The 17,006-nt window shown below is 44.9% G+C and overlaps 1 protein-coding gene across 3 annotated transcripts in view; it reads left to right on the forward strand.

Moving 5' to 3' along the window:
* The window catches only part of LOC137432239 (transcriptional enhancer factor TEF-1), a 159,517-nt gene that overhangs the window by 132,198 nt on the left and 10,313 nt on the right, over positions 1-17,006 (forward strand). Inside the window, exons 1-5 of one of the 3 annotated variants that reach the window (XM_068123990.2) lie at positions 766-1,778; positions 1,964-2,007; positions 2,409-2,476; positions 8,062-8,195; positions 8,619-8,795. The exons of 1 other annotated variant lie outside the window; for it this stretch is intronic. In XM_068123990.2, coding sequence (XP_067980091.2) covers positions 1,470-1,778; positions 1,964-2,007; positions 2,409-2,476; positions 8,062-8,195; positions 8,619-8,795 — 732 coding nt within the window. In that variant the 5' untranslated portion in view covers positions 766-1,469. Of the gene's footprint in view, positions 1-765; positions 1,779-1,963; positions 2,008-2,408; positions 2,477-8,061; positions 8,196-8,618; positions 8,796-17,006 lie in introns of those variants that run through there. One more of the 3 variants, XM_078782882.1, reaches the window with a different exon arrangement.

Genomic DNA, 17,006 nt, shown 5'->3' on the forward strand with positions numbered 1-17,006 from the left:
CATTCGTCATCAGAAGGGCTGGTTCGGAAGCTAATTTGTCAATATGCCCAAAAAAGGTCCTTGGGCTGACCTTCGCCACTGACTACCTCAAACTAAACTCATTCATCATCAGAAGGGCTGCTTCGGAAGCTAATTTGTCAATATGCCCAAAAAAGGTCCTTGGGCTGACCTTCGCCACTGACTACCTGGAACTAAACTCATTCATCATCAGAAGGGCTGCTTCGGAAGCTAATTTGTCAATATGCCCAAAAAGGTCCTTCGGCTGACCTTCGGCCACAGACTACCTGGAACTAAACTCATTCATCATCAGAAGGGCTGCTTCGGAAGCTAATTTGTCAATATGCCCAAAAAATGTCCTTCGGTTGACCTTCAGCCACAGAATACCTGGAACTAAACTCATTCATCATCAGAAGGGCTGCTTCGGAAGCTAATTTGTCAATATGCCCAAAAAAGGTCCTTCGGTTGACCTTCGGCCACAGACTACCTGGATCTAAACCCATTCGTCATCAGAAGGGCTGCTTCGGAAGCTAATTTGTCAATATGCCCCAAAAAGGTCCTTCGGCTGACCTTCGGCCACTGACTACCTCGAACTAAACTCATTCATCATCAGAATGGCTGCTTCGGAAGCTAATTTGTCAATATGTCCAAAAAAGGTCCTTCGGTTGACCTTCAGCCACAGAATACCTGGAACTAAACCCATTCGTCATCAGAAGGGCTGCTTCGGAAGCTAATTTGTCAATATGCCCAAAAAAGGTGCTTGGGCTGACCTTCGCCACTGACTACCTGGAACTAAACTCATTCATCATCAGAAGGGCTGCTTCGGAAGCTAATTTGTCAATATGCCCAAAAAAGGTCCTTCGGCTGACCTTCGGCCACAGACTACCTCAAACTAAACTCATTCATCATCAGAAGGGCTGCTTCGGAAGCTAATTTGTCAATATGCCCAAAAAAGGTCCTTGGGCTGACCTTCGCCACTGACTACCTGGAACTAAACTCATTCATCATCAGAAGGGCTGCTTCGGAAGCTAATTTGTCAATATGCCCAAAAAAGGTCCTTCGGCTGACCTTCGGCCACAGTCTACCTGGAACTAAACATCTGTCCAACAATTTTGGAAAATGGTCCCAATGATCATCCTTCAGGGTGGAACTTTGAAAGGAATGTAACCTTTGTGGATTTAATATCGTTTTTCAGGAGGTCACTGAGGAGTCATTCTCTATATTGGCAAACAGGATTACAGTTGCTGACCTCTACGGATTTTAGACGAAGTGAGAAACTTGATTCACAGCAAAGGGATTAACTTTGGGTTTATTATATAAACTATAAATAGGATTAAACATAAGTCACCTTCCTGAGGCACAGGAGTTGTTTTAGAAAGGTTGGAAGAGGTGCGAGACATGAGTTGTGCTTGTGAAGAAAATTGGCCACTTGAGAATAAAAGGGATTCAGGGTACCGTTCTCACCTTGACAGATGGGTATGGGTTCCGGACCCTTTCTGGTTTTTTTTGTTTTTTTTAAGATCATATTGTTTTTACCTGAGATCGGAAATGTCATTCTTACATTGGCGATTCTGGAGCTGTGGCTCTTGGATGCTTTTGGTTTTTCTTTCGCATTTCATCATCTTTTTGGTTTTCATTCTCAGGACCAGACGACAAAGGAGAAAGCAATGCAGAGCATGGCAGCAATGTCCTCTGCACAGATAGTCTCAGCCACAGCTATCCACAACAAGGTGCTGGGCCTAGCTGGTCTAGCACAACAATCCTACCCTGCTGCACCAGGGGTATGCTGCCTCCTCCTGTTCCTGCACTCCCCCTCGTTTCATTCCACCATTATCTATCTGTTAACTCGACTATTGTAAACAAGCAAGTCGTGCCAAGGTGCAGCCATTGTTACTGACTGTTTCTTCTCCCACCTTTCCTTTCTCCACCATCATGTCCCCTCTTCCTCCTCCCATTTACCTTCCAGTTCTGGACCAGCACAATTGCCGGCCAACCCAGTTCATCACAAGAGTAAGTTTACCTATTGGCCCATCTACACCAATTATCATCTCGCTGTCCTATCTAGCCATTGATGTATACAATTTGGGCCTACAAGTCAGCATGTAGTTGTTCCAGTTTGACAAAGTCATGAACAAATCAGGTAATCAGGTAATTATTACTTTGAACATTGTTTTCCATCATTTGGTTTGCTGATGTCACATTAGGCCAGTGCCTGGTTTTACAGTCTCCCACAATTTCTTAAACATGACTTTACACATTTCCACGAGTCATAAACTGTTGCTGATGCAGCTGTTGTTGGGAAACAATATCTTAGTAATAAGTAATTCTTTATTTGTTTAATGACCACGTGACATTATGGCTCCGACATTCTCGCATCCGTATTCTAATCCATCCTCTCTCTCTCATTGCAGCATCAAGCCTTTCGTTCAGGTTCAGCAGCCGTACTCATTGCAGGCGGGCATGGGTGCCGCCATACCAGGTACGTGATGCAACCTTAAGTCCAGAGCTCTTAACCTTAAGTCCTTAAGTCCAGAACCTTAAGTTCCTCGATGGAAAGCCATTTGCGAGCAGGCCTAATGAAAACAGCCGAATTACAGATACTCTACTTGTATTTACTTAGGGCAGTTCACAACAGACATAATATATGGTGTGTTAAAATGAGAATAGTGCGTTACCGTTTTAAAAAATGGACTTTTTACACTGTGTTGTGAATACTAGGGCATGCCCGTACTATATCTATATCTAAAATTATATCCCCCCCTCTATTTACATGAAATGGTTTGGTCCATGAAATGTTTTGGGTTATTCGCAACGCCAAAGCGAACGGCGAACGCTTTACATGAAATGGTTTGGTTCATGAAATGTTTTGGTCCATTCGCAACGCCAAAGCGAACGGCGAACGGCTTGCGAGTACAGTGACAATCCCCCCGGGGTTTTTATTAGTTTTAAAACATAGTTTAACGCCAACATAGCGGCAACATAGTTTGCAAACGTGAAATAAATGAATACGCTCTCAAATGTGCCATCCGAGGCAGAGTGTGTCCGCCACGTTCGGCACACGCGATAGCTCGCTGCTCTCTGATTGGTTGAATCGTTTTTTGGACATAGCTCGGTAAGTAATTGTCCGATTAATATGAAACCTTGAAAAGGCACATCCTCGGGTCCCCAGCAATATACCTGGCAAGTTTAAAGTATATCGGACCCGTGGTTGTCGAGAAACAGCGGTCACAGACAAACAAACGTACAAACGTACAAACAAACAGAGATTACTGGAATTATAGATAGATAAGAACCCACGTTGCTGCCAGCTAGACTTGATCATGTAAAGAACGTATCCAACTCTTAAAGAAGACATGCAGTAATCACGCATGACTGTATAAAATAACACAATGTCTGTATGTCTCTTCCTTATGGAACTGACAACGGCTTGGCCAACCTCCATCAAATTTTGTGTTCGTGCTTGGGGGTACCCAGGGTCAGGTCATGGGCATAAAATAATTCTTCTTTCGCTTCCCCCCTCTCTTCCATCGGATCCCATACATGGAGGGATTGGGAGAGAATGGAGGGATTGGGAGAGAAAGAAGGTGGGAGGAGAGACAGAGAGGGGTGGGGGAGACAGACACATGCAGGGTTGGGGAAAAGAGAATGATGGGTCGAGAGACCATGAGGGTGGGGGGAGGGAGAGAGGGGGGAGGAAGAGAGAGGGGAGGAGTGGCGAAACAGAGATGGTTGAGGGAGAGAGAAAGGTGTGGGGGGAGAGCAAGAGGATGCAGGAGGGGAGATCATACCCACGGCCTGTGCTCCTCAGGCACCATTGTTAATCTGACATGTGTAAACATCATCGTCTCTTTCAAAATACTGCCCATCGCTATCAAATTCCACCCATCGCTTCACTGAATATGGAGAAGGAGGGATCTTCTTCATCTTCTTTTAAGTTTTATCGCATTTTCAGAGCCGTGTGGATCTATATACGCCATGTGCCCAGACATAACAGTGGTGAACAAAGGAGCCTTTAGGTAATCTATAGCTGGGTTTCTTTGTCGTGCTTTTCAATTTTGAAGAAGAAGAATTAACAGAAGTAGACTTTCTCCGTAACATTTTCAGAGTTTGAATAAAAAGTTTCTTGTTGAGTTTGAAGAAGATCTGGGCAGTGAATGTTGCCAAAAACGCAGGAAATAACAACTTTTATGTTGTTTATTTATGTTGATGTTTTGGCAATCTCATGAGTAGCTGAATCCCTATCATATGGAGGTGTAAATTAAGACGACAGAGCAGAAGGAGAACAGCCTTGCTTTCATAAATACACTTAGTTATAAGAACCGCTAATGCTGTTAGATTTTACTCCAGATTTCGATACCTATTAAGTGTATGGGATCCGATCCTCAAATCTGCATCAAGATTTTGATTATTATATGCTTTAATTAGTCCGTGAGAGTTGATAGTGTTTTCAAGCCTTGGCACGTTTCAATCGGCCAAAACAAAATGGCCACTTAAGAACCCAGCGATGTCACAAAGGGCTGACCAAGATGGCGCACCACCATTTTGGTAAGGCTTTTTTTTTTTTTCTGTTATGATCACCCTATCAATCATCTTCCAAAATATTGTTTTAACACGCCCAAACTAGGCAATCCCTTGGAGCTTGAGAAGTATGCAAGCATATTTTAGGGCTGCAAGGTGTCATGGTTTTGGAGTTATGGAGGAGACACAGATAATTACGTTCAAAAATTCAAATTACGTAATTTTTTAGGTAAAAATAAAACTACGAAAGTAGTTCGGAAAAATTATGTTAAAAAGGTTCAAAAATTACGTAATGCTATTTTTGCGAAAATCTGACACCCCCCCCCCCCCCCACCACTCCCTCCCCCCCCCCCCCCCACCACTCCCCCCCCTCCCCCACCACTCCCCTCCCCCCCCCCCCCCCACCACTCCCCCCCTTTCCCCCCACCACTCCCCCCCTCCCCCCACCACCTCCTTCCTCGAAAGACCAACTTGATTGGTCAGTCAGTATTGTTGTTGACAACGATCAGCGAATGCTCTGACTTCATGTGGATCATGTCTGGTTTATTCACTTTTAAGTTGCTCATTGTCTAATTTGGTTGTCAGAAAATATTTGTTTTGTTGGTTAATGAAACAAAATATTTGTTGGTTGTAATGGCGTTATGTTACGCCACTGTAAACACCCTCCCCCTCCCCCCTATAACGTTGTGTAAAGCTTGGACATACACCCCCCCCCCCCCTCCCTTGGGCGTAAAGTAATTTTTGAACAGCCCCACACACACATACACAAACATACTGACATGCACACACACACACACACACACACACACACACACACACACAGACATGCACACAATTACACACACAGGCACACACACAATCACATACACAGACTTGCACACACACACACACACACACACACACGCACACACACAGACACACACACACACACAATCACACACACAGACTTGCACACACACACACACACACACACACACACACACAGACATGCACACAATCACACACACAGACACACACACACAGACACACAGACTTGCACACACACACAGACACGCACACACACATACTGACACGCCCACACACACACATGCATGCACACACACACACACACACACACACACATATATATATATATATATGTACACATAAACACACACACACACACACGCACACACACACACACACACACGCACACACACAGACACACATGCACAGACACACACGCACACGCATACACACCCACACACGCACACACACACAGACACGCACACAATCACACACACACATATATACATACACATATACACACACGCACACACACACACACACAGAGACACACACACACATGCACAGACACACACACACGCACACACACACATGCACACACAGACACGCACACACACACAGACACACACACAGACTTGCACACACACACACACACACACACACACACACACATACAGACTTGCACACACACACACAGACACGCACACACACAAACACTACCTTTTATTATCATAGATAAGCAGCTAGTTGCATCATTTCTGGGAGCGTGGCTGTGCCACTGATGAAGTGCCCTTTGCTTCCATTGAGCTGGTACTCATTTTGCCGACCCCGGAGTGAGGGCCGGCTGGTCAACCCACCTGGTGTTATTTAACGGAATGACAGGGGCTCAAACTCAGAACCCTAAGATCTTAAGGCAGCCACCTCAACCGTTAAACAAACACCAGGTGGGAACAGGTACAACTAGTCACTATCAAAAGCAACAGTTAAGTTAGTGAGAAATCAAAGTCTCCCTCTCCTGAATCTACCTACACAGCACTGTTGATACTGTAGTAGAAATCATGCGTTGAAAGAAACAAGGACAAAAAAACGCTTACAGAATGAGTAGTGAGGGTATCAACGATTGGTCCTTTTTAAGGGATGATCAGTGGAGCAGAAGTTAAAATAGTTAATGATCAATGAACCAAAGAAACCCGTTTCAATAACAAACGAGCTTTGGGAGAAAAAGGGTTGGGATTTTCCATTGTTGGGATTTTCCATTGTTGGGATGTTCCATTGTTCGGATTTTCCATTGTTGGGATTTCCCATTGTTTGGATTTTCCATTGTTGGGATTTTCCATTGTTGGGATTTTCCATTGTTGGGATTTTCCATTGTTGGGATTTTCCATTGTTGGGATTTTCCATTGTTGGGATTTTCCATTCCTATCCCTGTTTTCGTAAGTCGCTCGTCTTCTCTGCAAATCTAAAAGGCCATCTTCGATGATGCTAAGAGGCTGAGGGGTCACGATGATCTTCTTCTTTTGACCTCCTTCGGGAGTGACAGATTGCTGATAACGCGATGACGTTAAGCAGTTATTCTCGCTGTGCACAACATCGGACGGTGAGAGAACATTTATGGCAATTAAGGTGTGCTGGTGTTCCCTCTGGAGGGTTAAAATACAGTAGCGGGTGGTTGTAAGGAGCACCCGTTAAATTATTTTCATGCTAATAAATGATCATTTTGAAGGACAATCTTCTTTTTCAACTCGATATAACGAACAGTTAAATGGAGATTTGCCAATCAAATCAGGTGAAACATTGCGGAGAAATCAAGTCAAACTCTCAGTCGTGGCCCGCACTACCATGTTGGATTGGCAGCTTGGATTGAATCATGGAAGTTGTAATATAGTAATAATAACTATCTTAATAATAACAACACTCCACTGTACTATACTCTTCTTTTTTTCTTCTCCTTTTTTTGTATACCAAGTCGAGGCTCATATAAGGGATAACATCATCTAAGCGAACTTTGATCATCTAAGCATTGTTGCGTACCACACCTCCAACAAATACTATGACAGCAACACCATTGGTTGTGTGTGTGGCTTGTCGTTGGTTGTGTGTGTGTGGCTTCTCGTTGGTTGTGTGTGTGTGGCTTCTCATTGGTTGTGTGTGTGTGTGGCTTCTCATTGGTTGTGTGTGTGTGTGTGGCTTCTCATTGGTTGTGTGTGTGTGTGTGTGTGTGTGGCTTCTCATTGGTTGTGTGTGTGTGTGTGTGTGTGTGTGTGTGTGTGGCTTCTCATTGGTTGTGTGTGTGTGTGGCTTCTCATTGGTTGTGTGTGTGTGTGTGTGTGTGTGTGTGTGTGTGTGTGTGTGTGTGTGTGTGTGTGTGTGTGTGTGTGTGGCTTCTCATTGGTTGCCGATAACATGAACTTCCGACATGTTCCTTGGCCATCATGGTCGTTAGACCTCACCACCTTCAGGATATAGTGGATCATTTACTGTAAGCCATGGTGTGACAAAATACACTCCATTACTCTCCAACATGTGCTTGGCATTAATTCATCCATTGTCTTGTAACACTCGGTTTCCAAGGACAACACATGTGAGTCGTTAATCTACATGTTCTGAGACCTTCATCAAATTCCCAGGATATGTTGAGGTCCCGAGCGATGTTCTCAAAGGTCATTTGTTTCGAGCATAGCGTTGGGTTTTGTTTTCAAAGCATTATTCGTCCGAGTTTGCATTTCCCAAACAACATTGTGACTTTTGTAACCCCCTCAGGCTATGAAGCCACAGCAAGCCTCGCTCCCCCAGTCACCTCCGGCCCTGCCTGGCAAGGCCGATCGATAGGCACGAGCAAGCTTCGCCTTGTGGAATTCTCCGCCTTCCTTGAGCAACCACGTGACGCCGATACGGTGAGAGGCGCCACACTTCCGGCTCAGAGCAGAGAAAAACATCTTTATTGCCGCATCAAACCTGTTTCAGCTCCGACACTGATTCCGCATTAATTTCCACGCGTGATGTGTAACTTGAGCATTTTTTATTTCATTTTATCACCGCATAGTTATACCGCCATTTTACAGCCACTTTGTAATTTTACAACCATCACCAAATACCAGTGAGATAATGCACCTGGCGTCTTCAACGAGTAGGCCGCAAGGCCTAAAAAAATATTCCAAACAATTGCGCACTTGTCAACCTGTGAAGAATTTGCGTCATAATGGCGAAACGCGCACGGAGAGGGTCTCTGTGAGAATCCTGACACAAGTGCATGTTGTTCCCACCTTTTCCATCTTTGTCACTTCTGGCTTACACCTCATCATCTTCCTTTCTGCCAGCAGTTTAGCAAGCACCTTTTCGTGCACATTGGTCACGTGAACTCTGCTTACTCGGACCCTATGCTGGAAGCCGTGGACATCCGGCAGATCTACGACAAGTTTCCCGAAAAGAAGGGTGGTCTCAAAGAGCTCTACGACAAGGGTCCGCATGAAGCCTTCTTCCTTGTCAAATTCTGGGTATGCCACATCAGCCATTGCTTTCATTTTCGCCTCTTTTCCTCTTTCCTTGTCGTAATTGTTTTTTTTTTCATTATTATTCATCGTTTATATCATTGAGCGCGGTCTGCGTACCTCATTGCATGACAAACTACGTCTCGCTCGACTTTGATGGCTGATGTCGTTTACAAAATACTTGTGGATAATCGATAACATTCCCTTTGTAGGCCTACTGTAGATTTCTCGAAGGATTTACATTTTCCCACCGCTCGCAGTGCCGAGCCGCCCCTCTCCGTCGGTCAATATTGGCGTTCAATGTTCCTTCGGTAAACAAGAAGGGGGTTTCGGCAACCGAGAGCTCTGCTCATTGCTCCCTTTGGTTAGGCCACGACAAAGCCGTTTAATCATCAACTCGACTCGTCATGTGGAATCCATTTCTATTTGGCCCGAGTAGTATTTGCATTGGTTGTGTGACTTTCAACATTTAGGTGAAAGATGAAGATGTGAGCCCCCCCTGTTTGGGAGGGTGGCGAAAGATGAAGATGTGAGCCCCCCCTGTTTGGGAGGGTGGTGAAAGATAAAGATGTGAGCCCCCCCCCTGTTTGGGAGGGTGGCAAAAGATGAAGATGTGAGCCCCCCCCTGTTTGGGAGGGTGGCGAAAGATGAAGATGTGAGCCCCCCCCCCCCTTTTTGGGAGCACGGCGAAAGATGAAGATGTGAGCCCCCCCTGTTTGGGAGGGTGGTGAAAGATAAAGATGTGAGCCCCCCCTGTTTGGGAGGGTGGTGAAAGATAAAGATGTGAGCCCCCCCCCCCCCCCCCCCCTGTTTGGGAGGGTGGCGAAAGATGAAGATGTGAGCCCCCTCTGTTTGGAAGGGTGGCGAAAGATGAAGATGTGAGCCCCCCCCCCCTTTTTGGGAGCACGGCGAAAGATGAAGATGTGACCCACCCCCCTGTTTGGGAGCATGGCGAAAGATGAAGATATGAGCCCCCCCTGTTTGGAAGGGTTTTTTTTTTTTTTTGTATACAACATCGAGGCTCGTGAAAGAGCGAACATTAATCACACAGAAAGACAAACCGACACATAAAACATATAACATCGGGAGCGGTAGACAAGATGGGGAGAGAGGGGGAAGGACACGAACACAACATTTGAGAGCAGGGACCGAGAGACATGGAGACATGGAGAGATCTGTGAGAGGGAGAGGGATTTAGGGGGGGGCATGGGAAGGGGGGTGGTGGGAGAGGTATAAAACATATGGACACTGCCAGGACTTCCAGGAAAGAAGTTGGAATTTCAAACAAGGTGGATCTGGGGTGAATTAGCGGGGGTAGAAAAGATCAAGGTTTTGGATGGGGGAAGATAAGAGATGGTGGTGAACAGCTGTTTTAAAGACCTGGAGGGACGAGTGGGATTGAAGGGAGTGAGGGAGTTTGTTCCAGAGGCGAGAGAAAAGAGGAATGAAAGAGTGAAGGTGAGCAGAGAGCCGAGATTTCGGCAGTTTAACCATCAGAGGGTGGCTGGCAGATCTTGTGCGACCTGTAGGAATATTTGGGGGACAGAGCACAGAGAGAGCTGGGGGCGCAAGGCCGGAGAGGAGTCGGTAGAAGACAGAAAGACCACCAACCTCCCAGCGGTGAGCGAGTGAAAGGCTCCTCAGAGTTAGCTTCATCGCAGGAGATTCCAATGATTCTGAAAGCTTTGGTTTCAACAGCATGAAGCCGAGCTAGGTGTGAGGCAGGAGCACCGGCCCATAGGGGAGAACAGTATTCCATTGAGGTTTGTGGCTTTCGCCACCCTTATTCCATGAGGGTGGCGAAAGATGAAGATGTGAGCCCCCCCTGACCCTCCCCCCCCCCCTAAATGTGAAATCAAGTGACTCAAATCCATTTCGCCCCTTTTTAGACGAAGTCCATGACATCGTCATCAGTGGCGTCGCGGAACTTCATAATAATATTGTGAACTGTTGTGATGACGACAAAACATATTGGAATGCCCAGTTCGGCATGTGTTCATAGTATTGCAAGACTTTCAAAGATGACGTAAGGTTTGTGATAGTTGACAAAATGTTATTGCATATTATCATTATGACAAAGTTGTAGTGCCCTTTCGTGATAATGATTGCGATAACAACTTGTAATAATCATTTCAGCACGTCGTTATAGTAACAACAACATGCATTTTAAGGCCATTTTCCCTGCTAGAGCGGGGGTTAGCCTTGCGGTCCCCATGATAATCTTCTCCATTTTGTCCTATTTTCTGCATCTCTCCTTGTTAACCCCCTTGCCCGCATTTCTTCTTCCACCATCTTTAGCCAAGTCTTTCTCGGTCTTCCCCGTCCTCTACTTCCTTCGACATTCATTTCCATCACTCTTCTCAACCAGTCACTTTCATCCTTCCTCAACACATGACCAAACCATCTCAACCTGTTCCTCTTCACAGCATCAATCACAGGCTCTATTCCCATCATTTTTCGCAATTCATCATTTGTCTTCCTCTCTCTCAACGACACTCCGCACATCCACCGAACCATTCGCATTTCCACCCTTTCCAGCCTTCGTTGCTGCTCTACATTCATGACCCATGTCTCGCTCCCATAAATCATAACACTTCTCACACATGCAGCATCCACCTTTCCCTTCAGCTTCAACGACACTTCCCTCCTCATCAGCACACCACTCAGTTCCCGAAACTTCTTCCATGCACATCTCACTCTAGCAACCGTTGCCGAGTCTGATCCACCTTCTCCATTCAGCATGTCTCCGAGGTAGCAAAATGTGTTCATACCTTCCAGCTTCACACCGTCTCCAAGATCCAACTCAACATTTCCTCCATCTGCAGCTTCCTCTATGCACACCTTACATTTGAATGTAGCTGCCACACTGGTTAATGACCCTCTCAGACCACTACATTTTTGATGAACCCACTCAGCGCACATTGTACATTGAATGGAGTTCACTCCGACACCCTTCCTGCACACAGCACATGGCCACTTCCCAGTTCTTTCCACCTCACCACATGCTTTACCACTCGCCATCACCTTCGTCTTTCCTATATTCACCTTCAGACCTTTTGTCTCCATACATTCCTCCCACTTGTTCACCTTTTCCTTTTGTCCATCCATACATTCCGCAATCAACACCAGATCATCTGCATACAACAACTCCCATGGTAAACCCTCCTTTACGGTCTGAGCCAGCACCTCCATCACAGCTACAAATAGTAGTAGACTTAGTACCGACCCCTGATGCACTCCCACCTTCACCTCAAACTCACCACTGTTAACGTCCTTCGTCCTTACAGCTGTGCGCGCTCTTTTGTACATTGCCATCACAACTCTGATCAACCATTCCTCCACTTCTAACTTCCGCAATGCCCATGTCAATACTTCGCGTGGAACCCTATCGAATGCTTTCTCCAGATCAACAAACCCAAGAAACAACTTCTTCCTCTTCTCCATGTACTTCTCCTGCAACTGCCTCACAATAAAGAGCGTGCCTGTCGTTCCTCTTCCTGGCATAAATCCAAACTGTATTTCGTCGATCTTCACCTTCTTCCTTATCCTCCTCTCCAACACCCTTTCCAATACCTTCATTCCATGCTCCAATAACTTTATCGCTCGGTACGAGCCACACTCAAGAGGGTCACCTTTCCCATTGTATAGAGGGACGAGGGTACTCAGTTCCCAATCCACTGGAATGTGGCCTTCTTTCACCACCAGATTACAGATCTCTGTCATTCTCTTCACACCCCAACATCCTGTTGCCTTCAACATATCTCCCACAACTCCCGTCGGCCCTCCCGCTTTCTACTCTTCATTGCTTTTATCGCTTCCTCAACTTCCTTCTCAGTTATCTTCTGAGTCACGTCGTTATAGTAAGACAGAATGTATTCCAAAATCATCATTACCACATTCTGTGGTATGTCATTATCATGACCAATGGTTCACGTACAACTACTAGCATGAGCGGTAGACAATCATGTGGCAGTACGTCAGACTCCATGTGAAAGGAATGACCCTATTCCTGACTCGATGCCAACAGGGGCAAGGACACGACGTTTGTCCGGTTTGATGCAAACACGGACATGGGAGGAGTTGTGTTGTAGTTACACAACTGAGAATGACAGGGATCAACTTCAACCCAAACTTTTAAAAGTTTATTTGCTGAGGTTGCTGTGAAGTTACACAATCTGTGTATTTGACTTTGTTTTACGAAACCTGAAACGACATTGGAATGAGGTCGGACAAGCGTCTCCCTTTAGCTTGCCATAGCAGCGTAGTGAACTCGAAAGATTCCATTTGTTTGTGCTTAATTACCCTTGCCAGGGGAGAGGGTATTGCATTTCTGTCCATTTGTTTGTTTATTTGTCTGTTTGTTTGTCCACACAGAACGTGAGTATGCCTTTCTCTGAAAACATTGGTCTGAATGTCAAGGAATTTTCACCATAGGAGCACCTCCTCCTGCAGAATTTTGGATTGATAATTATGACGTCATAGGTCACATGGTGCAGGCACCATCTTGGACCTCTAAACTGAAAAAACTTTGCACCTCTATATCTCTGAAACCACTCTATGGGAAAAAATTGATGCATGGCTCATTGTCAAGTACACCCCATGGGGAACAATATACAGTGCGTATCAAAAAAAAAAGGTAATCCGAATTCAAGGGGTTAATATGTAAAGGTTATTTATTTTGACAATTTACATGTGGTTTACCAATTATGAGGAGATCCTCAGCTTTCCATTAATGCCTTTCATGCATCATTGCTGTCACACATGACCGAGTACATGTTCATTGAAAATGACAAGTTCAAATCGCATTTTTACAAGTTTGGCTAATCGGTGCAAGACAGTTTGAAATGGACGCATTACTTATCGACTGCCAAGTTGATTATGTAAAATTGTTAAGCTGGTCTGGTAATCGTCGGTTGTGTCATCCTTTGTTTAAGATGGGTATTTAAAATGGGCCTACAGTGTATGGGTTTAGAGACAGTCTGAGTCATTGAAAATATGGTTCAACTTACGACTGAACAGCGGACCTTCGTGGTTACAACCTTTCACCAAACTGGAAGTTTGCAGCGAACTCATGATGCGTTCAGGGAACGTTTCCCAGAACGGGAGCCTCCAGCAGCCAAAACCATCTGGGCGAATGTTAGAAAATACCAAGAGCATGGCAATAGCCTCAACCGCAACAAGGAGAATTCTGGTAGGAGGCGCACTGGGCGATCGGAAATGAACATTGCATCAGTAAGGCAGCAAGTTTTGGAGCATCCTAGGGATACCAGCGCAAGGCGAAATGGGACAGGATTGCCTTCGGCAACATTCAATCGCATCACAAGACTGGACCTCCACCAACATCCATATCGGATTCACATCCGGCATCAACTTACGCCAGGGGATTTTTCCAGGAGGCTGGTGCTTGCCAGATGGTTGATAGCACGTTGCGAAGCAGATGTCAATTTCCTGTGGGATCTCGTTATCGGCGACGAAGCTGCTTTTGCCATGGACGGCAAGGTCAATACCCATAATGTTCTTGAATATGCACCGACAGGACAACCCCCAGAATTTAATTTAAAAACCAACATGAATGGACAAAAGTGGACTGTTTGGTTGGGACTTTGTGGAAGTGGTCAGGTGATCAGACCATTTTTCTTTCAAAGGAATGTCAATGGTAACAGGTATCTGCAGATGATCAATGATTAAGTTTTACCGCAGCTGGAGGATAACTTTGAGCGACAGGTTCGTGGTGTCTTCAGATATCTCTGGTGGGTCAAAGACGGCGCCCCAGCACATCGTCCTATCGCTGTCCGAGATCGACTGACGGAACTCTTTGGAGACCGAGTCATCGCCCTCAACCATGCAGTGGAATGGCCGCCAAGATCACCTGACCTCACACCATGTGATTATTTCCTTTGGGGCATTTATAGAAGAAGGTGGTCATAACTCCTCCCGGTGATATTGACGAATTACAGGACCGTATTTGACATGAAGTGGATGCTTTGCGCAATGACCCGGCTATGGTGAGACGAGCAGTTCAGGGCATGCTCCGCCGCTGTGAGCTTTGTGTTGAAAGGGGAGTTGGACATGTTGAAGGTGTGGGTGCATAAAGGCCAATCATTCCTGAGAAAAGTTCACATCTGACGTTCATTTTGCACCAATTATTCTGACTTGCATCGATTAGCCAAACTTGTAAAAATGTGATTTGAACTTGTCATTTTCAATGAACATGTACTCAGTCATGTGTGACAGCAATGATGCATGGAAGGTATCAATGGAAAGCTGAGGATCTCCTCTTAATTAGTAAACCACATGTAAATTGTCAAAATAAATAACCTTTGCATATTAACCCCTTGAATTCGGATTACCTTTTCTTTGACACACACTATGTATATATATATATATATATATATATATATATATATATATATATATATATATATATATATATACATATATATATATATATATATATATATATCTATCTATAATTCCAGTAATCTCTGTACGTTTGTACGTTTGTACGTCTGTACGTCTGTACGTTTGTCTGTGACCGCTGTTTCTCGACAACTACCGGTCCGATATACTTGAAACTTGCCAGGTATATTGCTGGGGACCCGAGGATGTGCCTTTTCAAGGTTTGAAATTAATCGGACAAGTACTTACCGAGCTATGGCGATTTAGCCGTTCGCCGTTCGCTTTGCCGTTGCGAATGGACCAAACCATTCATGTAAATAGAGGGGGGGGGGGGTTCTGTGGTCGTTCGCTTTGGCTTTGCGAATGGACCAAACCATTCATGTAAATAGAGGGGGGGGTTCTGTGGTCGTTCGCTTTGGCTTTGCGAATGGACCAAACCATTCATGTAAATAGAGGGGGGGGTTCTGTGGTCGTTGCGAATGGACCAAACCATTCACATCGAATCATCGAATCACATCGAATGGACCAAACCGTTCGCTTTGGACCAAACCATTGCATGTAAATAGAGGGGGGGGGGGGTTCTGTGGTCGTTGCGAATGGACCAAACCATTTCATGTAAATAGAGGGGGGGGGGATATAATTTTAGATATATATATAGTACGGGCATTGGCAAGGAACGGGCACCCACGTACGGGCAATGCCCTAGTATATATAATCGGGAGATTAAATAAGACGCGGACGTAGCTTCAGGATGGTCGATCTTTAATTCTGGACAAGCGTTCGACCAACAAAGGTCTTCTTCTTCATCTACAGAAACAACAGGCATGTATATCAGACAAGTATGTTTAGTGATATGTGTCGAAGATGCATACAAAAAGAAGAGCCACGCCAAAGCTCACTCACCGTCCCCAAGTTCAGCGGAAGTGAAGCGCAGCTTACAATTACTGTTCACATTACAGTTTGTGCACGTGCATATACAAATATATATATATATATATATATATATATATATATATATATAATTATACAGTATATATATATATATATATATATATATATATATATATATATATATATATATATGTATGTATGTATGTATATATATATATATCAGTCACTATGCGACCTTCATATCATCAATGGAGAACCGCCAGCAAGGTGTCCCATACAGCTGCTGCTGCACCTTGCTCCATATACGCACCGCCTGCCACGCGGTGACGTTATCTCTGGTATCCACTCATCATATGGAGTCGACCTGGTTGCGGTTGGGAGTTACTAATAATGGTATCTATAATCTGGTTCTCCAACCTAATGAGCGGACAACATGACGTCATCGCCATGCACGTCCGCCTTGCCTGCAAAGTTCCAGAGGAACCATCTAGCAGTGCGTCATTACGGATTATAAATACAGATACTGTCACAAGTGCATGCAAAACTCACAGTTACCGACCTGGTTTCGCCCTTGTTGTGGCTTCATCAGGGCAACGCAGTGAGGCTTTCCATACACTTGTACCATTATTAGTAACTCCCAACCGCAACCAGGTATCTGAGGATCTCCTCCAGAGATAACGGTATCTGAGGATATATATATATATATATATATATATATATATATATATATATATATATATAAAACACAGTTTGTGTGTGTGTGTGTGTGTGTGTGTAATGTTACCGATAGACTCCTAAACAGAGAGGCTCACGTACTTGATATTTGGCATAGACATAGCCATTGAGCCTGGGACGAACATGGCCGAGACCATATTTGACGAGATCCATATTCTTTATCATATTTACCTCAGCGCATTTCAGCGAAGT

This window comes from Myxine glutinosa, chromosome 8 (genome assembly GCF_964187855.1).
Source record: "Myxine glutinosa chromosome 8, kmMyxGlut1.1, whole genome shotgun sequence".
Lineage (NCBI taxonomy): Eukaryota > Metazoa > Chordata > Myxini > Myxiniformes > Myxinidae > Myxine > Myxine glutinosa.